Source organism: Phocoena sinus, chromosome 4 (assembly GCF_008692025.1).
Source record: "Phocoena sinus isolate mPhoSin1 chromosome 4, mPhoSin1.pri, whole genome shotgun sequence".
NCBI lineage: Eukaryota > Metazoa > Chordata > Mammalia > Artiodactyla > Phocoenidae > Phocoena > Phocoena sinus.
Window position 1 is genome coordinate 15,084,686 of NC_045766.1, and position 24,238 is coordinate 15,108,923.

Below are 24,238 nucleotides of genomic sequence, written 5' to 3' on the forward strand. Positions count from 1 at the left end.
ACACGCACAAGTCACTTTGTGTTTCTGTGCCTTTTCTAATGCTCTTCCACATGGTTAAAACCTAATCAGTGATCAAGATTCAGCTCCTCTGCTGAATCCAGTCATCTTCTGAGCCCTCAGACTGGCCTCAGGGCCCCTCATTTAACAGTTTCTCTTCTAAACTGGAAGGATCTCATTCTAGTCAGTCTCTCCCAGTGGCCAGTGATTTGGTAATTCTCAACACGTAGTGCATGGACCACTTGCTTCAGAATCACATCAGAAGCTTGTTAAGTATGCAGATTGCTGAGCCCAGCCCAGACAGACAGAATCACAATCTCTGGGGTGTCAGTCTGGGAATCAGAATTCCAGACAAGCCCTCAGATAACTCATTTGTGCAGTAAAGTTTGCAAACAACTGCGTAGATTCTGAGCTCCTGCTGTAATTGGTCTGAGGAGTCTGTGGTATCCAGGAGGAGGGGCAGATTCCTTGCCTGGGGCGAGAGACAGGGAGATGCCCATGCCTGCAGAAGGGGCTAATCACGGATGAAAAAACCAAGGCTCACTCTGAACTTAGGTCATACGGGTGGGGGTGGCAGAGGCAGGATTAGAACCCAGGTCTCCCTGACTGCAAAGCCCCTGCTCCTGACTGTTGAGCTGTATTCCCTCTGCTTCCTGAAGTCCCTTCATTTCTGAAGTTGTCACTGAGTGTGTGTGTGTGGGTCACATCCTTTCTGGCTCCCTCCTGTCAGAATCTATGGTCATTAGCCATAACAGCTCGGCAGAGTCCACATTAAGAGGAAGTTCATTTGCATTTTAACAACAACAACAAAAGTCGGCTCTCTAAGGGCAGAACAGAAACAAGAACTTTTAAGATGGCCTTGGTTACCAGAAATTTTCTAGCTCCTTGGCGTCATTTATTTTTCCGTACACAAGGCATAAGCAGTTGGCCCTACACTACTGCCAGCTGGAGCCCATTGCTCCCAGACAGGCCAGATCTGCAGGGAGAAGGTGGTCACAGTCTTTCCTGGGCAGCTCCTTTCTGGCATATGGTGTAAGTAAGTAGTACTCATTCACTTATTCACTCTTGAGTGTTTACTATGTGTTAGACCAAAATAAGCCCTGGTCCCAGCCTATAAGGAGTTGTTCCCTCCCATGGAATGCTCCTCCATATGGCTAACACCTATTCACAGTTCACGATTCAGCCTTGAACTTCCAAACTTGTGGAGGAGCTAAGATTAGCACACAGAACTATGGTCCCCGACAGATGGGTAGGACTATTGTAGTTAGAGGGTCTCTAAGAGGAGGCGGACCTTTCTTCTGATTGATTTCTTGAGGAAAGGCAGGGCAACTGTGCCAGTCCTTGAGTGAATACTAACTTTCCAGCAGGTGAAGATGGGGAAATAGTAGAGGATGGGAAGTACAGGGAGTAAATCCCAGATGGAGGGAATGGGGGTGTTCCGATTTTGGTAATCAGAACCAACCCTCTTACAGATTACAATTATAAATTCTGAGCAGAATGTAAAAAACAACTAACTGAAGGCACTAGAAAGTGACAAAAGCAGGTAGAATCTAGAGGGGAGTCAACACTTAAAAGAAGAGAATGGCCCTGGGCAAGGCTCCTGTTTTGATGACTGTTCATTCACCTAAAGGCAGCCCCGGCTGGAGCTGAGGGGTAGCTACAACTTGGCAAGAAACCCATAGTCTTACTGGTTAAAAATGAGAGGGCAGATCATAAAACTATCACAGCAGCTGGAAAATGTGGAAAATCCTGGAGATGAGAAATCCCAAATTCTGCATGTAAATGCTACCCAAATCTCTGGCCCAAAGAGACCACAAGTAGCCTAAGACTGAAAACCAAACAAACAAAGCTGAACAGAACTTTAAGTTGCTGCCTACCATGGGGGAGAGAATTGAGAATTTGGGTTCAACAAGTACTATTCCAAAGGAACAAGCAGAATCCATAGTCTTGATCACAATGTGTAGTATACAACTCAAAATTACTATACATATGAACTAAAAGCCATATTTAAGAAAAAAAAGAATAAATGGAGACCAGCCCCGAGCTGACCCAGATGTTGAAAGTAGCAAGCATTTTTCGGCAGCTAATACAATTATGCTCAAACATATAAAGAAAACATGCTCACAATGAAGACACAGATTTTAATCTGTGCATCTCAGCAGAGAAACTATAAAGAAGCAAATATAAATTTAGAACTAAAAATACAATATCTGAAATTTTTAAATGTTTAACAGAAGACAGCAAATGACAGATGAAACAGTGAACTTGAAAACGGATCAATAGAAATTATCTGAAAGGATAATATGGGGACAGCAGACAAAAAGAACAACTACCCACGTAGGACACAACCTCCATTCCCTCTCAAAGGTCAGCACAGGTCATACAGTGTGTGAGTGTATTGATGGGAATGTGGTATGAGTGTATGTGAGTAGACCCATGATGAATGGAGATACACAAGTGTGCATGCAACTGTGTATCTGCATGTGGAAGGTAGTAGCTGTAAGAGGCTTGTGTGGGTATGAGTGTGTGGTGGGGAGGGAGTCATTTCTCCTTTGAAGGTAAAGCCCAGATCAATGTACGCACACAGCCCTGGTGAGGCCAGGAGGCTAAGAGGCTGAGGTGACCAGAAGCCTCCATGGGGGAGGGGGACAGACTTCTGCCAGCAAACCTAGGCTCCCTGTCAGTGCCTCCTAGAGCAGCGCATGGCCAGGCCTAGAGGATCTGGAATGCACCTAGCAGAGTGCCCCACCCAAATGGACCTGGGTGGGGTCATGTGCCCAGAGGGCCCTGGTCCATTTTCAGGGACCTCTGCCAGTGCCTTGGCAGGCTCTGAATGCTGTATAATGGGCTTGGAAGAACACTGTGTTGGGAGTATCCTGGAAAAATGACAGCCTCTCTGGCCCTCAGCTTCTTATCTCTAAAATGGGGATAATCACAGCTTCCTTCAAGGACTCTTGGATCAAATGAGTTAGACTGCATGAAGGTACTCTGTGCAAACAAAATGAGGACTGACCAACTGACTGAGGGATTTCCAAAAGATGCTGTAGAAACTTGGTCCTGGGAACCTTTGTGCTTGTAATCTGTATTCACATCCCAATAAATGAGTGTTCTCAAAGCTTCAGGAAAGGCTGGCCCTCAAAGAGGTGGGTTCCAAATGAACCATGGAGTCTTGGCCACAGCATTCATTTTCTGTATTCCATATCCTCTTATGAGGTATGCAGTAAATTATTCTTGCTGGAAACTTTTCCACAAGGATGTAAAGAGGGTATCAAAACAACACGAGCAGCAGGCTTGACTCTGAGACTCTCCTACCAGTACATGACCCCCACGATCCTCCCCTTCCCTCCTCGACTGTGTTGGGTGAGCCTCCTGGGCTCGATGGGCTCAATGCCCCTCCGAGGAGGCTGGACTGCATCCTGCTGTGGTTAGATCACCCCAAACCTGGCAATGCTTATTTATTCCTTTAATATTGCTGTACTTGCCAACTGTACTGCTTATGAAAAATGGCAGGCACTTCGTTTTATACAAAACAGGTGGAATCTTAACAAGGACAGATTTCATAGCTGCGTCCACATTTATCTTCTTCTGAATGTGGTATTAACCAGTGTTAACAGGGGCTCAGACACACAGTTCAGAATGATGGTGCGTTACACGCCTCCCTCTACACAAAAGCTCCCATTGGCCCAGCATATGCCCAAGGAAAGAGATGTTTCCTGAGGCACTTGTTGAAATCGTTTTTGCTACGTGCATTTATTATGAAATGTAATTTTGCATCCACATTCTGACAAGACACAGTAATAAAGTGTGCTGTGGAAATTTGCATGGTAATTTGCATGAACTGACTCAAGATTCTCTTCTCTGGAAGAGAGATCGTGAAAAGGAATGTATTTGTGTCTTCTTTTAGCCTTGGCCAGGCCTTGGCCCGTGGCTGGGGAAGCAGCCCCAAGTGGCAGAAAGCAGCTGGGCATGACAAGCCCTTGACAATGAAGCTGCTGTTTGTGCTCTGCACCACCAACCATCAGATGAGAGTATCGGTAAAGACATGCAAATAAGCATGCAAAATGAAGCTGGCAAAACTTACGGATTCAGACCAGCAAGTGGATGCTGTGAGGGAAGGAGACAGCAGCCTCTGGGAAACACGCTGGGCACGGTCTGGCCTTGCCAGCAGCTCAACCAAGTGCTGCGGAGGAGGGGCGGCTGGCTGGGAGGCCACAGCGCAGGTACCTGGATTCTTTCAGACACCTCAGTCTTAAAGTCTACACAGTCCCTGTGGCCACTTTCCTCCCAATGGGGAGTGGCTTATGCCAGTCACCACCCAATACAAATATTTATCAATTGCTCTTTTATTTCCTGACTGTGCTCTGAAACATCAACCAAACAATATGCACCTTACAACTTTAAACAAGGGGTGAAATGTCATCGAAATTAGTCAATCCTTCCAGAAGCCACACAGATGCCCAGGGATGTGTGGCCTGAAGCTCCCTGGAGGTCTCCCACAGGCTCACAAATGGATGCAATGCATCAGCCCTCTCCTCATCTCTTAGGGAGAAAGATGTTCTGGGGGATGGACTTTTGAGGGTATCTAAGAGCTATCTATGAGTAACCTATGAAGTGAATTAGGAAGGGTTACTAAAACCTGGGTCAGAGTCCATGATGGGGTCACTTCACTTATGAACGCTAGCAGGTGCTATTGGACTCCCCCAATACCAACTGGCAACCTCCTACTCCCTTGCCAGCCTGGAAACTGTAAAAGTGAAATGCTGCTTTCCCAGCCTCTCTAAAGGATAATGGTGATCATGTGACTCAGTTCTCGCCAATACGACATAAGCTGCAGTCTGCTGGAGGGGGAGGGGATTCTAGGGAAGCTCTTGCTATCTTTTTCTGCCTTGAATGCAGAGGTGACCTATGGAGCCAGGCTGCATGAAGATAACCCACAGAACAAGAAGGCAGAATAGAATGACAGCAGGGGTCTGGGACCTGCCTGATGGCATCACTGGGCAGCTGGGCCACCTCAAGTCCTACCGTGACTTCTGGCACCTGAAAAACCAAAGCCCTTCCTTGTTTAAGCCAGGTTAGTCAGGTTTCTCTACTAGAGGCTGACTTCATACCTAATTTGCAATATGCTTGACAAAAGAGCGAGAGAAGCGCAGAGGAGAGGAGGGAGGGAAAGAAAAGATGTTACAGCAAGTCTGCCCTCAGACCAGTCCCAGGTAAACGTCCAAAAGGAGCACCTGGGTGACTGGTGGTGTCCAAGTGGGTGTCTGAGGGCAAGGTCATCTTGCCAAGCCGCCTGGCATTCAGGGGCATTTCACTATATAAGAGTGTCACCTCACATTTTGACCACAGAACCTAATGTTTGCAAAAGGTGGAACTCTACTGCATTAATATGATAAAATCACCATGTTGCTAGAGCTAACCAAAGACGGAGTCCAGTGTTCTACCAGAAGTCTGGGGCCCTGGCAGCATCTGGCAGAGTGCCAGAGCTCTGCACAGGCAAGCATGGTTGGGAGGCCCCCAGTTTCCCATGAACACACTATGTTAGTAAGTTATTGTTAGCTTCACTTCATCATTACCAACTTAGTTTGTTGTGGAGTTGTTGGTTTGCTTCGCTCTCTATATAGAGCGTGGTAATGCACATTTGTATCAACAGTTTTTCTGGCCTATAATTTTCCATCACCCAGGCTTTAAGACCTGCATGAGCTATGGTTTAAATACAAATTAACCACATCCCTACTGCTAAAGTTTGAGGCCACTGGTCTAGGTGATGCAGGGGTTAAATGCCATCCAAATAATTTCCAGGTTAAAAAATGCAATACTAAGAAACTGGGATGTTGGCCCGGAATCTCTCAGCTAAGCGACAGAGGTGGGATTTGAACCCAGGCATCTGCATGCAGCATTGTTTTGAAGGAGAAAAAAAGAGCTGATATAAGAGGATGTGCTGACTCTTTCTCCTCTGTGTGACCCCACTCTGACCACCTCGACAGGGGTGGAAGATTCTGCCCCTGTCTCTCCAGGTGCCGGGTGGTTACCTGGACACCACCTGGGGATACGTGGCATCTTGGATTCTATGGGGAAAGGCCCCTCCTCCTGGCCTTCCACCTGCTCTCTACAGTCTGACCCAGAAAACTCAGTAGCTCTTGGGACTTCAGGAATCCAGATCCTTCCAGCGTCTGTCTCCTGGGCCCACCCACATAACAGCCACTTTCAAACATCTTCACTTGACTGTTCCACTATCACTTCCCACTCAACTTTTCATTTTGCTTTGCGTTGATGGCACCGATATTCTTCTGGGGTGTCTGGACAGAAAGCCAGGGCCCACTCCTCTCCCTCTTCTGCACCCCACAGGCCTACTCTGTCCACTCGCCCCTCCCACTGTCCTGTGTGTCTAGGCGCGGGCTTGGCCCAGGCCCCTCACTCACATCCCACGCAGCAATGCATGACTGCTCAGTGACGTTCCTCCCTCCCATGCTCCGCCCTTCCACTCACAGAGCTGCATCCAAGTCTGCGGGCCCTGCCGCAACTGCCATCCCTGCCCTGGCCGGGGCACACAGGCCTGTCTCCTGCAAACTCTGGGGTCTTTGATCCCATCGGTGCCCACCGTAGGAACCACAATAGCTCTCCATTCCCTGCCCTGTAAGCCCAAACCCTGCTGAGTTCCTAGGGCCTCCACAGCCTCATCAACTAGGCCCACTTACCCGCTGGGACAGCAGGCACAGACCCTGGAACCCACAGTACTTTTAGAGGCCCAGAAAAATGTGGGGTTTTTTTTGTGGTACGCAGGCGTCTCACTGTTGTGGCCTCTCCCGTTGCAGAGCACAGGCTCCAGACGCACAGGCTCAGCGGCCACAGCTCACGGGCCCAGCCGCTCCGTGGCACGTGGGATCCTCCCGGACCGGGGCATGCACCCGTGTCCCCTGCATCGGCAGGCTGACCCCCAACCACTGCGTCACCAGGGAAGCCCTGTGTTCTTTTTTTTTTAACTTTTTAAATTTTAATTTCTTTTAAAATCAAAAGAAAAAAATGAATATAATAATAATGACATATAATAATGAATCCAGCCTGTATTGTCTTCATCTTTATAACAATACAGTTATAAAATATAATTTACATACATTATATATATTTGTGTGTATATATATATATATAGAGAGAGAGAGAGAGAGAGAGAGAGAGAGAGAGCTTTTTAATGAAGGAAGGAGCAAAGTGCCCTGGAAGGCAAAAGTGCCTAAGGCCGTGAAAGTCAAAAGGCAGCTCAGCCAGTAGCCCATCCACAGGCCCGCTAGGACCCTCCACGCCAAAAAGGCAGAGCCCGCCCCGGCACCGCCCCCCACGCATGCGCAGCACTGGATCATTGCACCTGGGGCCCCCACCAAGGCTTCTCCTCCAGCGTACTAATCCTCCCTCCCACACAGTGGCATCAGATCCTCCCTGCCCTTTCCCACTCAGCTCCCACCCTCTCCTCCAGGAAGCCTTCCACACCCACTAGAACAGCCACTGATCCTGCCTTGTCTGAAGCTCCACGCCCCCAAGGACCACAACACTCTTGACGAGCTTCACGCATTAATGTAGGATGAGAGAATGGGAGGATGAGCAGGGAAGTACCTGGACGACGACAGCAGTGTTGGTTACGACGTGAGCCTCAGCCCCATGTCAGCACTCCAGCCGCAGACCATGCTCCCCGGGGGGGGGGGGGGGGGGTAGGGCGGCCACGTGAGGCCCACCCCCTCACCTCTACCCGCCCACCGCCCAGGATCTGTCCTTGCAGAGCTGCAGCCTGGCCACCCCACAACTGGACCTTGCCCTCAGAGCTGGGTGCCCAGCACAGTACGATGTGCACACACACCCTGGCAGATGGGACAGATGCTGCGCCATGCACCCCGTAGGCCAAGGGCCCAGCTGCCTTGCCCGGTGCCCTTGCAGCACACCATGTGGCTCCTCTGAACCTCCTGCCTCTTGCTGACCTAGTGCTCCATGCTGTGGCCACAAAAGCCATCTCCCCTGGACCCTGTGTGCCGACCCATCCACTCGTCTGACTGGCTGCACCTCCTCTTCAAGGTGGAGCCCCGGGCCCCTCCCCACCTATCAGAAGGAACCCTGTCTCCTGGTCTCTCTTGGCTGCTGTGGGCTCTGTGTGGGCTCACTCATCTCCTCACAGTGACCCCCTGACAGAAAGGTGCTCAGTGCCATCAGCAACCTACCGCCAAGTCCCCAGGCCTTTCCTTTTCCCTGGCCCCGGCAGTGGGGGGGATCAGAGAGCAGCGCCCATGAGTGTGAGGCTGGGTGTCCAAGGAGGACATTCTGGCTTGACCCATCCCCAGGTCCTTCTTCCTCACTGTGGCCCACTTCAGGCCCACCAGTGAAGGCGATGTGGAGACACTTTAGGTGTAGGGCTTGGCTGCCCAAGCCTGGCAGCCTCCAGACCACCTTCCTGAGTCTGGTTGGACAAGCATTAGCAGAACTCGCTGCCCCAGAAAGAGAGACTTCAAAGCGTCCAGCCCCACACGGACGACCCCTCACATACCATGGTCATCACAAACGCCCCCTCCCTGAGCACCTGGGATGTGCTGCTGTGGGACCCAGCAGGAGCTCGGCTCCCCTGAAAGGGCGCCCGTGCTGCAGGGGTGAATTGTCGGGGTGGGGCAGGCGCTGGTTTGGGGGCTACTGAGCAGCCAGATGGGCAGCTCCATGGCGTCAATGACCAGGCCCCAGTGAACCTACTTACTTTATTAAATCAACTTACAAATGTTACATAAAGAAACATCTGATCATTCTGAAAAGCCCTGTAAGAACAAAAAGACTTGCTGCCAGATAGGCTCCTGGGGAAATGGCTTCCCCAGGTCAGATGCTGGGCCAGTAGCACGTGAAGCGCCAGAGGGGCCTGGAGCCTGGAGGGGTCCCCAATGGGATCAGACTGGGAGGTGCTGGGACACTGTGTAGTGGGTTGAAGAGTGTCCTCTTCCCAAATTCTGTCCATCTGGAATCTCAGAATGTGACCTTATTTGGAAAGAGGGTCTTTGTGAATGTAATTAGTCAAGGGTTTCAGGATGAAAAATCATCCACGATTTAGGGTGGGCCCTAAATCCAATGACTGGAAGCGGTAGGAAGGATTCTCTCCTAGGCCTTTGGAGAGAGCGTGGCTCTGCTGATTCCAGACTTCTAACCTCTGGAATTGTGAGAGAATAAACTTCTGCTGTTTTCAGCCACTTGGTTTGTGGCAATTTGCTATAGCAGTCCCAGGAAACTAATACACAGCTAGCGGGGAGAGAGAAAAGCCCCCAGATCACTGAGGGGCTAACAGCAACTCAGGCAGTCCCTCGGCCTGTGAGGGCACAGTGGACACAGCCATGCTGTCCCCTTCCCGGAGGCACCGTGGGACCCAGGGAGTGCTCCAGTGCAGTCCTCCAGAGACACTCCCAGGAGCACCTAGGTAAGCCCCAGCGGGGCCGGGACCCACTGGCTGCTTTCCTAACTTGTGCTGTGGTGGGAGGTCTAGGGACAGGCCGGGGGCTCCAGCCTTGGTTATCAGTTCATCTCAGTCACCTCTGAGATTTAAAAATGCTAATGCCTGACCCAGCCTGTGCATCTCCAGTCATCCCCCCAGTAGGTAATGCTAACGTGCGGCCAAGATGGGGGACCCACGAGAAACCCCAGGAAGAGGGCTGCTCCCAGATTCTCCCCTCTCACCCACAGCCACCACCTGGGGGGCTGAAACCTCCCATTCTGGTTCTAGTGCAGGTTTCAAACAGGTGGACCAAGGGCCAGGCCCACAGGTGGGTTTCACTGGCCACTGGGAGGGGAAAGGGGGTCTGGCCCACAGAGAGGGTCACATCTCATCATGGCGCAGGTACCAGGGGTTTCTTCTTAGTGCATTTTGAAAGACATTTTTTAGTTGGGATTTTATACAAGAGAATTGTTGCAGACGCGAATCTCACCAGGCTGTAAGTCTTGACTTTTTGCTTCTTTAAGTGAGTGGATTTAGATGGGGTGACAGGTGGGTGGTGAGAGGCTGGGGAATGCACATGTCAAGAGGAGAACAAGGTACACGTGTGTGCAGGGGAAATGCCACGCAGGAGGCGGCAGGAGACCTGCTCTCCCAAGGCCACGGGTCAACAAGGCAGCATCTCCCCTGGGCCTGCCAGGCGGACAGGACCACGGAGAGGTCTGGCGGGGAACTGCGCTCTGCGTGCCCAGGTCCTCATGCCAGCTCCTTGGGGCCTCGGGCATGTTCAGCCCCAGACAGAGGGAGGACTCACTGCCACCCAGGATGAGGTTGAACCTCCTCTACCCTCCATGCCCAGCTCAGGGCAGGGCCAGATTCTGTGGCCAGGTCATTTTCTCCCACTTCTCTGCAAACAGAGTCGCACTTGACAAACATCCGTTGTCAGAATAAGTGAATAGGGGAGGGGGCGGGAGACAGAGCCAGAGACACACATAAGGATGGGAGGGGTGGAGCGGTGGATCTGCCCTGGGAACTTTCTGGGCACCTCAGCCAATCAAGGCGAGGACAGGGGCGCTCTGCTGGGCTGTACTGGTTGGTACACAGGGTATTTGTGGGCAGTGCTGGGGAGTGGTCAGCATATGGGGGCACAACTGGGAACATCCCCCGGGGCCCTCGGGCATCTTGTCTACTTCCCAAGTGCCTCTGCCACCATGTTAAGAAAAAGTAACATTTCCCCCTCTCCATCTCCAGAGAGTTCATGAAAATGGGCCTGTGTGCGCACACAACTGGAGCCCCAGCCTCCCAGCCTAACTACCATCTTAGAGGGTATTGGGAGAGAAATTCTACCTGCAGCCAAAAAAAAAGTCAGAGAAGCCTGCAGTGGGGAGGGACTTGGGCTTTCTTCACTTTTTGCCAGGACACTGGACATTGACACTGGGCCACTGTGGCCGCTCAGTCAGATGGAGTCTAAAAACCAAGGCAGACAGAGCCTCTTGAAGCCACTGTGGTGGATTCTGACACCAGCTGACACCAGCTGTGGGCAGGCCCCTGCTCTGGACCCATGAATGCAGAGGTGGATCCGAGGGGTCCTGGCCTCAGCCAAGCTGAGAGCCCATCCGGCAGCCAGAGCAGTAGGAGTTCCTGTAGGGCTGGGAGGCCAAAGGAGCCCTGAGGACAGTGTGCTAGGGAAGATGGAGCCGTGGAGGGGTGCAGAGCATGAGGAGGGTCCTGACCACAGACAAACATGTGCTCTGAGCCTTGATGAGTCAGAGAAATTTTCCACAGCAGAGGAGAGAAGAGGGAAGGGCATTCCAGCAGAGGTGACACCATGAGCCAAGGCATGGAAGTGGGACAGTGTCACTGAGTGGGGAGCAGCAAGCAGGCAGGCCCGCTGGACCACGGGATATGGGACAAGCAGTGGGCCATAGGAGGTGACACTGGAGACTCAAACGACATGGGGAGGAGTTGAGGCTTTGATCCACACCAGTGAAGACCACTGCAAAGGCTCTGAGGCCATCTCTACTGCCCACCACTGCCAAGAACACCAGCCAGCCAAGGGCATCACTTATTATCAATGAGACATCAACAAGAAGCATTATAAGTAACTTAATATTTGAAAAATCAAATAATCAATATCTGTGAGATCATTCACTGACATACACACACATGCACATGAATACACACACAAATCTGCAAATACCAAGTCAGACTTAAGAACTGAAGTTAGAGCTGTGATTCGGATGCAAAGCGACGCAGTAGGACTCCCCTTGCAGAGAGGAGAGGGCTCTGCAAGCCTGCCGTGGTACAGAGCCTGGCCTGTACCAAGCAAGACAAAGTGTGGCTGAGATAATCATCCCAGAGCAGATGTCCAAGGCTGTGTACATCACTCGGGGCCCCCATGTCCTTACCCTTTGGTCAATTCTTACCAAGTCCACTAGTTATCTGGTATTTCAGATGACAGCAGAGGAAAAGTAGGGATTTAGAGGGAGGCAGAGAAAGGAGCTGTGTATGAGGCAAAGGTGCTGACTGGTCCAGAGTGAGACAGACAGACTAAGAGTAGACACAGAACTGTCATCTGTGGTGGGCTGTGCTCTGCAGGCTCTGTAGGTCCCGGGATGTGGGAGGCCTCTTAGCACAGCAGTCCCCGGTGTGTTCTATAAATATTTATCCTTTGAGGACTCGATGACAAAAGGATTCCATGACCAAATACATCTGGGAGATCCTGCACACTACATCTCTCTTTCAGCAAATCAAAACCATACACTGATGTAGTAAAAGGCCCTGAGAAGTCCTGCAGTAGAAAAGTAGATTTACTTTCGTTCACCAGTGTTCCCTAAGCCCCGAACCCTTCTCCCTGCCTTTTTTCCCTCAAATAACACCTACTGGAACTAACATCCAGTAACATCCCTTGGAACTACTATCTCACAGAACCCACTGGCTTAGAAAACTGAATTATTATTTGTGTCTGTCTTAAGGAAGAAAACAATATATTTTTTCTTAAAAATAGTTGAAATGATTAAGTTTGGTGCCTTGTGATAACAGGTTTAGTTGCAGGGGAAATTCACTTCATTTGCTCATCAGCGGTGACAGGAAAGTGAAATGTTACTGACGTTCAAGAGCTCAGCCTTAGGCTACGTGGAGCCACCTCTGGTTGATTGCAGAACACCCTTGAGAGCCAGGAGCACACAGGTCACTCTATCCAGCCTCCTGCCCATGTAGAGCAGTGCAGGCCCATCACACCAGCCTCTCCAGGGAAGGAAGTGTCCCAGCAACCGTGTGTGTGCGTGTGTGCGTGTGTGCGCATGCGCGTGTGGGCGTGGGTGTGTGTGTGCGTGTGTGTGCGCATGTATGTGTGTGTGTGTGCGTGGGGGGGGCATGGGGGCGTGGGGGGCATGTGTGTGTGGGTGTGTGGCGGGGGCGTGTGTGTGTACGTGTGTGTGTGTGCATGTGTGTGTGTGTGTGTGTGCATGTGTACGCACTCACGAAGGTCCAGCACACAGCCACGCTGGAGGAGCAAGTTCTCCTACTGCTCTTTCACGTCCCTCATTTTGCTTCTTGCCCATCCTCCTCCACATGGTGATGCCCCCAAGAAACCAAACACTGTCATGGTTTAGACCTGCCATGGGGGGCAAGAGAACACAGACTGAAAGGTGTCCTTTCTCTACTGGAAACATTTCCCTTATTGAGGTTTGGATCTTCAGAAGGGCCCAGGGTCTTTACCGGGCTGGGACCAGTGTGCAGATGGGAAGCTCCTCCAAGGCAAGATGGATGCCCTAGGTCCCAGGAATGCCCCACTCTCATCCTAGCATCAGCAACCCTGGGAGGGAGGCTGGAATGGTGTCCAGGTGGTTGTCAAGGCTGCAAACACTACGGGGCTTGGTGGGGGGCAGGGACCCAGGAACTCACCTGGTACGTGTTGTCGAAGCTGTCATACATGAACCGCGTGATCAGAGACGTCTTCCCGACTGTAAAACAACAAGAAGAGAGGGGTTTAGCCGTGATCCGAGCTAGGCTCCTCTAAACACATTTCATGTGACAAAAACAGATAATGAAACAAAAAAGCCCAGAGGAAAAGATGAGAAGCAGAAACAGAAGTGGGAGGTGGGACCCCCAGAGAGGGACATTGAGGTGAGGCAGCCGAGTCTACACTGGGTGGGCTGCGGTGGCGCTCCTGCCAGGCACCAAGGAGGAGGCATCCCCCGCCCGGTGAACTCTTACCACCCAAATCCAAGTCTTCCTTGACCCATAAGAGCCCAACTGATGCAAGAGCCATACATGAAGAATCCGAGCAAGTGTGTGCATTACAAGATGCTTCTGTCACATGGGCCCACGCTCACCTGGAAATACTGCCTTGCCCTTGGTCACAGGCTAGGATGGAGACATGCTCCTTTATTTCAGCCTGGGCACTGATGAGGAACCAGAGGGCAGGGGAAGTAAATGACTCCCCAGTGTCTCTCTTGGGCAGGACTATTTTTCATAACGTGTGCCTGACTGTCCAGCTCCTGGCAGGATGTTTAGCATCTCCGGACCTTGCTGGGTAAATGCCTTCAGGATCCCCCGTCACCGTGACAAGCCTGAACTCTCCTGCATATTTGCAAATGCCCTCTAAGGGGCAGTAACACCTCCAATGGAGAACCACTGGTATGGCTAAAAGAACCAGGAAGTCTCTTGGGAATCCTATAAATGCTGCTAATTTCCCAAATTGCAGGGTTTGGCTTCTGACCTAACCCTGTGCAGGTCCCCTGAGGCCTGGCTGTGGCGGAAATGCCTGCTGCAGCATTTGTGAGCATCTGGGTGGGAAAGAAGGGCGATAGGAATATTTGTTAGGTCAGGCCCAGCATGGAGTGCTACTCCGTCCCACCAAGTCTCTGCCATGGCCCTGGGAGGCTCAGAGGGGGACCGGACCAGCTGAGCTTAGCTCAGAGCTCTTTGTGCTCCGGGCTGCTGAAGACAGATAACTCTGGCAGGGAACGCAAGACAGCCAGCGCCCAAGAACTCTCATTCCACCTCTCCCCGATTCTTGGACGGGATGTCCACAGGCTGGGCCTGGAAGGGTGGCTGGTCACTGCCTGGACGGAGCAGGGCAACCCAATGGGGTTCCTCTGGGAAAAGTCCTTTTCCAGTTCGGAAGCCTCAGTAGTGCACCAGGTGAGTGCAATCCTCTCCCAACAGCCAGCACTTGTAAGGGAAGGGCAATTGTCTTCCCCGGGGAGAAGACACACTGCTCGGTTCCAGGCCCTCCCAGACCTCACCCTTCGCGTCTCTTCATTGGGCTGTTCCTGATTTGTATCTTTCATATTAAAACTGTAAGTAGAGTGCTTTCCTGAGTTCTGTGAGTTATTCTGGTGAATTATGGAACCTGAGGAGGGTCGTGGGCACCCCCAGATTTGCAGCCAGCTGGTCAGAAGTGCGACTGCTCCTGGGGACCCCACTTACAGCTTGCGTCTGAGGTGGGTGGCAATCTAGTTGGGGACTGTGCCCTTAAACCTGGGCAGCCTGACACCAGCTCAGAGCGCGTAGCACCAGGACTGAATTGCAGTACACCCGCTGGTGTCAGAATAGCCTCGTTTTTCTTCTCAGTATCTCTGGGGTGAGCAGTAATACACCCAGGATCACTTGTACGTTTACCTGGAAACTGCCCTTTGAGCTTCTACTAAAAGTTAAATCTGTAAAGTACTTTCCAATTGCTTTAAATCTCCACTCAAACTCACACAAAGGTGAGAAGTGGGGGCTTCCCACACCTGGAGGATTGGCTCTGAGGCTCTGAGGCCACAGAAAGGCCTGGCTGGGAACTGCTGAGGGGGGACCGACCACAAGAGTGAAAAGTGGAGCAACCCGAGCCAGCAGGAGGAGGATGAAATCAGGGAGCGCACGGCATCCTCCTTTTCCAGGAGACAATGGAAAGTTCCTTCCTCCTCGGGAAGAGAGGTACTGCAGGGCCCACTGGTAGCTCCCCTCTGTGGTGACACACAGCACCTCACACCTTGGCGAAAGGGACACGGTCCTCTTCTCCAGCGGGCTCTCCCCTGGGGCAGCTGAGCAGGCAGGGAGGAGAGACAGCGGAATCCCCAAAAGCCACTAAAGGAACAGGAGGTTCACGGAGGAGCTGAGAGATCAGAAAGCCCTGCAAGGCTTCTCTGCCAAGTTCCCCTTCTTGGGGCGCCAGCCACTGCCAGTGGCTTCACAGTGGCTTGCAGGGCGACTGCTAGGTGGGAGGAGAAAATGCCAAAGAAACAAGTAGTGTCCTGGGACTGTGCAGGAGGAACTTTTAGGTGTGGGGTCCTGGCCAGTGCCAATATTTTCTGAGCTTTCTCACAGTCACCGTAACAGGCAACACCTGAACCCTGTATTTATGGAGTGCGTCAGGCACACCCCAAGGCTGTGCCAGCCACAGATTTACACGACAGCAGTAAACAGAGGAGACGGGACACCCGCCTACCTGAAGCTTGCAGGACTTCTGTGTTTGCAGCTACGCTGTACTAAGCCCTTAAGACCACCCTGGTTAGTCCCCAACCCTGAAGCAGGTACTCATGCACCCCCATTTTATACAAGGGGAAACGAGCTGACAGCTCCTTGCCTAGGGCCAGAGCCGAGCAGGGCAAGGATAAGGTGGTCGGCCCAGGGACTGAGCTCCTATCCCTGACGCTCCTCAGCGTCTTTGGGTCATGCTGGGTTTCAGGATTCTGCTGGGTCATTATTGCCACCACCGTAGATGTCACGGAGCTCCGGGAATAGCCTTGCCAAGTCAAGGCACCTTTTTCTTGGGATAGGCTGGAGGCAGGGCCTCTCCCTACTCAGGCAGTGCTTGACCCAACCTGCAAGGCCAGAAACTGGGAATTCAGGCACAGGTTGGGCAAACGGAGGGCTCAGCAAAGCAAGGATGGATGGGTTAGGACACCTGGGGCCCAGCACACCAACTGAGGCCTGGACTGAATGACAGCCTCGTTATCAAAAGGGGATGATTTCTTCCCACTCTTCTAGGTGGTTTTTCTCATTTCTCAGCGCAGAAGCCCCCCTCCTCCCTGCCTCAGAGCTTCCCCAAGACCACCCATATTCTTTCCATGGCTGCCAGGACAACATGGCTCAGACCCTGTCTGAACCTGTCAGCTTGGCCTCCCTGCTTAGAGGCCTCTAACTGCTCACCCTCCCCGCGGCCTCAGTGTGCACCCTTTACTGCTGGCAAGTGTGCCTCAACACCATGGCTGGTGTGTCCTGCCCCGGCCCCAACTTGAGCCAGGCCTCCACCCTGACCCATGGCCCCAGGGCTCCAGGGTGGGGCTCACCAGCCTGCAAGGGACCAACCAGCCCTCAGAGCAGAGCCCAGGCAACGCTAGGCAGCACCAACAGCAGGAAAGGTGCCTCCATGCTTTGTCCCTAGGGCCCTGAGGCAGAGCTTTACTAAGGAGCCCCTCGCCCACTGCTGCCCTGGCATCACGTAAAGGAGCTGGCTGCGTAAAGGGGCCGCCCCACGCACTTCCTGACCCCACACCCCACCCTCAACAACTGCTCTGGGTGGAAGGTGCTGGAACCTGGGTATGAAGAGCCTGCACAGCCCACCTACCTGGCTACTCTCGTCTCACCGCAAAGAGCAGCGCGACAGCTGGAGCCGTCAACTGACAGGGCACCACCACTGGGCCAGCCAAGGGGAGGTCCAAGAGGACAGCGCATTCAAGCAGCTCAGACAGGGCTGGGCGGGGGGAGGGGTGGGAGACCCTCCCCCTGAGGCCCCCTGCCCTTCTGAGGCCCCTTGCAGCCTGTGGGAGGGCCGTCCTCCCACACAGCCCTGTTCTCAAGGTCATACTGTCCCACTGCCCTTCTAACAACTGCTCTCCGACACCACTGCAGCAACGTGGAGCTCTTTCCCAGGGCAGAGACTCAGCTCTATTGGAAGGATTTTATTAAAAATAAGCAGGCAATCATTATTGAGCTTTTCTCTCTCTGCTCATGGCTCAGTGATATGCTTATAACCTTCTGGTGGTTTAATCCCACATGATTACGCAGGGAGACATTTTCCCTCTTTCACCCAAATGAGGGTGAGAAAATGCATTCCTGAGCACTTATTAGGAGCCTGTAGAAAGAAGGAATGGAAACACTAACTCTTACTGGGATTCTGCTCAGCACCAGACAAGAAATTCTTAGGTTTCCTCATTAATCCTCATCATGATCCAGTGAGGTGGTTCGTATCCCCAAGGTCACATGGCTGGGAAGCTGTGGAGCTGACATATAAAACCAGATATGACGCCAAAGACCTCACCTCACGAATGACATTGCGCTGGTTTATGGGAAGGTCTGACCAGCAGCAAAGCAGGAGATCACAAAGGGCGGGGGGCTCAGGGGTCTGGGCATCAGGAAGGCTGCAAGGGCAGCTGTTGAACTGTGGGAAGCGGGGGTCAGAGGAGTCCAGGTATTTCGGGCGGAGAGAACAGCAGGAGCAAATGCACACAGGCAGGAAGATAAAAAGCTTGTGCAAAGAGATGGGAGGCAACAAGGTCAAGGTCATTTCCCCTGTCCTTTGGCTCAGGGAAAATGGGGCCAGACCAGGTGTGTAAGGAGAGGGGTAAACGACAAGCACTGTTCAAGGAAGCTACGTGTGGTCACTGAGTTGATTTAAACCAAAATCCATCTCTGGGGCCAGTTGTAGAGGAAGGGAAGGGACGGACAGATAGAGGCAAGCCCGGTGGGCCAGGGGCTAGATGGCCAGGCCATGTGGCCACACCAAGGAGCACGATTCTCTCCCAGGGGTGGCAGGAGCTCCCGAAGGGTCTTAAGCAAAGAGGTGGTGGGAAAGGTGTGGCAGCTCATGATGGCCACGATGGCTCACAAAATATGCCCCATACCATGTGCTCTTCTTACAATATACCACAGACACTCTATCCAGAGGTAAATCTGTGGGCCCGTGACTGTGGCAGAAATGGCACCGTGTGTGACCCGAGGCGAGGTTAGAAAAGGCAGCACTGCTTCGGTCTGGAATGCTCCAGCTCCCTCACACTCTGGAAGCTAGCCCTTCAACCCAGCCACCATGCTGTGAGGAAGCCCAAGGCAGCCTACATGTGGGAGAACCTCCACGGAGGCCTCCTGCCAGCAGCCAACAGCCAGAAGACCTGTGGGTGGGTGAGCCTTCAGATGACTCGAGCCCCAACCTTGGAGCCATCAAAGTGGAACAGAGGTACCCTTTCCCTGCTAGGACCTGCCCAAATTATAGATTCCTGAGCAAGGTAAATATTTTCATCCTCTTGAGCCACTAAGTTTGGAGTGGTTTGTTATAGAGTATTAGGTAATCAGAGCAACAGTTCTGTGCTTTAGGAAGAAAACTTACACTTCTAAGTGGGGAAGGGCCTACAGGGGCCAGATTGGGGGCAGGAATCCAGCGAGGGATGGCGGATCTCAGTTAAAGCATAGGCAGTGGCGCTGGGGAGAAGTGGGGAGCAGAGGAGAGTGACAGGACCTAGTAACTGGTCAGACTCAGAGGAGAGCCCAGGATGCCTCCCTGACACCTGGCACGATGGGGCCATTCCTTAAGCCCAAGCGAACTGGACAAGAAGCAAACACCAGTCATCACTCTGGATTCAGGTCACCCATAAAAGCTTTCTTTAAAATTGTCAGACCAAAGCACAGATACCAGCACTACATTCAGAAAAAAATCATTACATAATGATGGGTAATAATCATGCAACCTCATGAGCTGAGGATCTAAGCTTATTTTCCATTAATGATGTCACCACGGAACAGTCCTTTCCTTACCCACATCTAAGCTTCAGGCCCAGAGGTCTTGCAAACCCGTGGGCTGTCCCAATGAGCTCGGTTCCACACACCCTGGAAGTTCAACCAGTGCAAGGTGGCCCTTCATAGCCAGCTAGCAGCACCCACCTGGACCTCACTGATGGGGGCCACTCACTCCACCAGCCTCCCATGGGCCCCAGTCCCCATCTCAGTGGCAGGCCCCAGGCAAATAGATTTTTGTACATTCAGGTGGCTTCTAGGTAGCCGCAGAGGACGTGAGGCCTCTCTACTCATTCAACAAACACCCAGTGGGGGCTTACTCTGTGCTAGGCCCAGGCTAGGCCCAGAATTCATAGTGAGAAGCAGATGTCCTTCTGCCCTACAGCAGCCCTCACCCAGTGGCAGAGCCAGATTCAGGTGCAAACACCTAAGATGTGAGGCAACTTGAGAGGGGGTACCGAGAGGCCAACAAAAAGGTAAGGCCACTCTCTGCTGGGGAATTGCAGAAGCATCCTGCAGGCGGTGGCATTTGGGCTGGGTCTTGACTGGTGAAGACAAGGCATCAGGGGGACAGCATTCCCAGGAGAGGGACCAGAGGGGTCTGGTGATGTGAGGCTGAGGTGTGCTCTGCATACAGCTGTCCCTTACCCGCATCTCACCATGGCTGCCACGTGAAGCCAGACTCCCAGGGCTTTGGGGTCAGTGCCTATGAGAGTTCCCGGGCATGGCTGGGGCCCGGGCCACAGGCTGACAGCTGAGTGGGCTGTGAGCACCCAGACTCCCACTCCGACACAGTCTTGCTCCAGGAAGCACCCCTCTCCGCCCTGTCACCTCCACTGCGGGTGAGGGTGGAGGTGGAAAGACTGCCGTGAGGGCCAGAAATGGGGCAATATGTGAGGCAGAGCGCAAGAAGTTCGCTGGAGACTTGGTAGAGGGTCTGCCAAGACCCGGCAGCGTGTGCCCCACCCCTGGGGTCCCCCCGCACCGAGCCACACCCAAACCTTGCCCCACCATCTGTGCCCAGCTGCTCACTCACGTTTGCCGCCCACACCAGCGCAGGGGCGCTGCTGGATGGTCAGTGGAGTCCCCCCTGGTCCTCCTCAGGGTCACAGAGCTGGGCCCAGGGTGGCAGGCAGGAAAGATGTAGCAGACTTCACTGCCATCTCTAGGCTGCCCTGGCGGGCTGCCCACCTCTCAGACACTTGTGTTTTTAGGAAAGCAGTCCCCATGCCAGGGAAAGGGTCTCTGCATTCTTGGCCCATAGCCCCATCAGCCTGCCCAGGTCAGAGAAGGTCCGAAGCTGTCACAAGGTGGCCCTCGGGGCTGAAAAGCAAATCTGCTTCCCCAGGGCTTAGACCAGCAACCCATTCCTACGATGGGCCCAGCTAACTCAGGTGTCCCACCAGCTCAGTTTCCAGAACACAGATGGGAAATGCTGGGGAGTGCTGGGAAGGAGGCCAGTCCCTTCCTGGTCCAGTGTCCCTGCCCTGCAGGGGCCTGGGGAGATGGCTCCACCAGTCCCATGCACCTCCCTGCCTACAAAGTCCCCCATTCCTGGCCTGACCATGAGGTGCACAGCCCCCAGGCCCTGTGGTGATAAGACAAACAGCTGGAGACACCAGCTTCATCTGTCTGATCCTTGTTTCCTTTTGTTCTATTTTCACAAACCAGAAAACCCAGCCCTGCCCTCCTGCAAGGTGGAGAAGCGTGGGGGGCTGGGCACCGGGCTCCTGCTGCACACCCCACCCTGCCACCTCATGCTCAGAAGAGCTGCTGCAGAACAGGGCTCTGCCAGCTCCTACCTGAGCCCTGAGCGGCTGGCTGGCTCACCATAGGCTAAATGTGGAAACACGTGAAAATCCCATTTCAAACCATCCCCCCAAAGACTCAGGCGGTAATTAAGAAATATGTAAAGCTCTTAATTGGACACTTTAATTAAGTGTGTTAATTCCCTCTGCCAGAGGATGCTCAGTCACCTGGGCCTCACCCAGGGACCCAGGGAAGACAGAACCGAGGAGGGAGGAGGGGGGAGAAGCGGAAGGAGTGGTCGCAGGACAGTGGTAGGGGCTGGTCCCCAGGCCCTTTCTCCTGCTCCAGCTGGGAGCCTGGTCCATCCCCGACGCTCTTGCTTCCCCACTGTCCTCCAACTGTCCGCATCTGCTCTGTCTGAGCCCAGTGATGCCAGGAAAGCCTGCCCTGGGTCAGTCGCTGTGGGGTGTCATCCACTCCCTTCCCCCACCAACATATTATCTCACCTTTGCCGCTCACTGAGCTAAGAGGTCATTATTCCAATGAGGTCAGGCTTGATGGTCTTTAAGGGCTGCTGCCAGTCTGAGGCGAGTGACAATGCTTACCAAGCCTGAAATGCAGCTGGATTAAAGGACCAAGGGAGGGGCTCATTTCCAGCTGTGGGCGGAGTCCCTCTGACCCTTGGGTCTCACTAACCTTCAAACATTTCATCCCATTCCCACTCCCACCCCCACAGGCCTAGAGCCCTGAGAGCCCAAGAAGGGTCTGTGCTCCGCTGTCTGCTCTGGTGGGAGGGCGGAGGGGCACAGAGGCCAGGGAGGGTGCACCAGGCTGTGCGTTGGCATGACTGCTGTGCACAGGAGAGCTCACACTCATCTGATAGCCTGGGTTAACCCTCTCCTTCTTTCCCCCACAAAAGGATCACTGGTGACTATATTATTTAAAATAATATCAGGATACAGTAGCTACCTATCAATAACAATAGTGGATAGCTGCCCAATTCCTCTGAATGCCCCTACTGTGTTGGGGAGGTCTAAAGCCATCCTCCCTAATGCAAGAGCATCCCTTGCAGCTCTGTTGTAGGCATCCTACCTAGACTTCTCCCATCAGATGCTCACGTGAGACTCACCAGAAATGACCGACATGAATCTAGTGAGGTGTGGGATGTCCCTGGATTCTGATGTGGGTTTCAACACCAGCCTTTGACAGTACCCAGCAGAGGGACTGCGTCTACCCCTGGACAAGTCCTGGTGTGAGTCAGGCTGCTGCTCCAAGCCTGGTTCTCTGACTCTGACCTTCCCAGAGACTCTGTGCTCCCCAGTCATTGCTCTGATACACTGTCTGCTTGAATCAGCTGGAGAGTGAGAGTAGACTTCTCTTATTTGCAACTAAGAATTTTGAGAGGGATATAAGGGAAAGGATAAATAAGCTAAAAAGAGAAGGCTGGAGCAAAAAGTTTGTTCACAGACATACATCTTAAAATATATTACCCGATCATTAAAGTCAGACTAAGAAACTGCCTGAGTTCTCTGGAGGTCAGAGCAAAAAAAAAAAAAAAAAAGCTAACATGATCAACTGTACAATTCTCAGTATTCGTAAGACAAGACCAAACTAGCTGTTAATGATGAGCTTGTAATAAAAGCTAGATAGCAGAAAGTTCTTGCAAAGACTCCAGAGTGCAGAAATCATGCAGCAAATTTACGTTTATATAATTAATTGTATGAACATCACAGATGAAAATCAAGAATACTAACTAGGGTTTCCCTGGTGGTGCAGTGGTTGAGACTCCACCTGCCGATGCAGGGGACACGGGTTTATGCCCCAGTCCGGGAAGATCCCACATGCCACGGAGCGGCTGGGCCCATGAGCCATGGCCGCTGAGCCTGCGCGTCCGGAGCCTGTGCTCCGCAAAGGGAGAGGCCACAGCAGTGAAAGGCCCGCGTACCACAAAAAAAAAAAAAAAAAAAAAAAATAGAATACTAACTAGACAACACTCCTGTCCAAGCCAATGTTCTCACTCATGGGCCCAGACCAGTGTCCCCTACAAATAAATGATTAAATGAAAAAACACAGACCCAAGATGTTAGCTTCTGGTCATCAGATTTATCTTCTCACTGGAAACAATCAAAGGACAGACAAAATATATGAAACTGATTTTCAAGACAGTGCATAAGGGCAGTAAAGGACAGTAAACCCTGAGAGACATGAAGCAAATCAAGTGAGCCCCCCAACTGCCCCCAAATTGTTGCCTTGAGAAAACTTCAGGACATGGCACCAGGAATGGGGAGATAGAGCTGAGAGTCTGGAGAAAACAAGTCAGCCGAAGTTCACAAGAGAGGAAAGAGGTGCACAGAGAGAGAGAGAACACCAGAGGTCTGCGAAGTGGCTCACTTAAGTCTTCAGCTGAGGACTGATCAGCAAAGGTGTGTAAAGAAACTGCTCAAGACTTGGGAAAGAACCACCCAAATGGATTAAAAAGGAAACAGCACCTGGCATCTACATATGCCTGGGATAGTGCCTGTTCCTACCAGCCAGAGTGAAAAGCTTCCTCATTCATGGCACACTGGGGAGAGAACTCTGAAGGGCTGTGCCTCAAGAGTGGGAAATAATTAGCCCCAGACTGAGCACCACTCCAGTCCCAGCTAACAAATCCTAAGAATTTATAGGAATACAAAAACCATCCAATACACAACATGACAAAATTCACAATGTCTAGCATCCAATAAAAAATTACCAGGCACGAAAAGAAGCAATAAAATAAATCCTTAATAAGGAGGAAAAAATCAGTCGAAACTGACACAAATGTTAGAATTAGCAAACAAAAATATTTAAAAAAACAATTATTATGACTGCATTTCATATGTTCAAAAAGTTAAACAGAGATGTGGAAGGTATTTAAAAAGACACAAATCATCCTTCTAGAAGTAAAAACTACAATGTGGGAAATGAAAAATACACTAGATGGGTTAGCAACAGATTAATCCCAGATTAAATGCAGAAGAAAAGATCAATGAACTTGAAGACAGAGTAATATCTAAAATAAGACACAGAGTAAAAAGAATAGAAATAAATTACTGGAACACTAGTGAGCCATAGGATGACATCAAGTAGATTAACATACATGTATTTGGAGTTCTCGAAGAATTGAAGAAAGTTTTACTGAAAATATTACAAATTTGAGAGAAAATGTAAACCACAGATCCAAAAAGTTCAACAAACCCTAAGCAAAGGAAACATAAAAGACACCACACAGAGGCACATCATAATCAAATTGCACCAAATCAGTGATAAAGAGAAAATCATAAAAGTAGCCAGGGAAAAATGACACATTAT

General features: G+C 51.8%; 1 protein-coding gene across 2 annotated transcripts in view; it reads right to left on the reverse strand.

Annotated features, from left to right (window-relative positions):
- Positions 1-24,238, reverse strand: part of RAB6B (RAB6B, member RAS oncogene family) — a 53,215-nt gene that overhangs the window by 13,577 nt on the left and 15,400 nt on the right. The window contains exons 1-2 of one of the 2 annotated variants that reach the window (XM_032630654.1): positions 22,981-23,007; positions 13,343-13,401 (exon numbers count right to left, since the gene is read on the reverse strand). In XM_032630654.1, the coding sequence (XP_032486545.1) occupies positions 13,343-13,372 (30 nt within the window). In that variant the 5' untranslated portion in view covers positions 13,373-13,401; positions 22,981-23,007. Of the gene's footprint in view, positions 1-13,342; positions 13,402-22,980; positions 23,008-24,238 lie in introns of those variants that run through there. The other variant, XM_032630653.1, reaches the window with a different exon arrangement.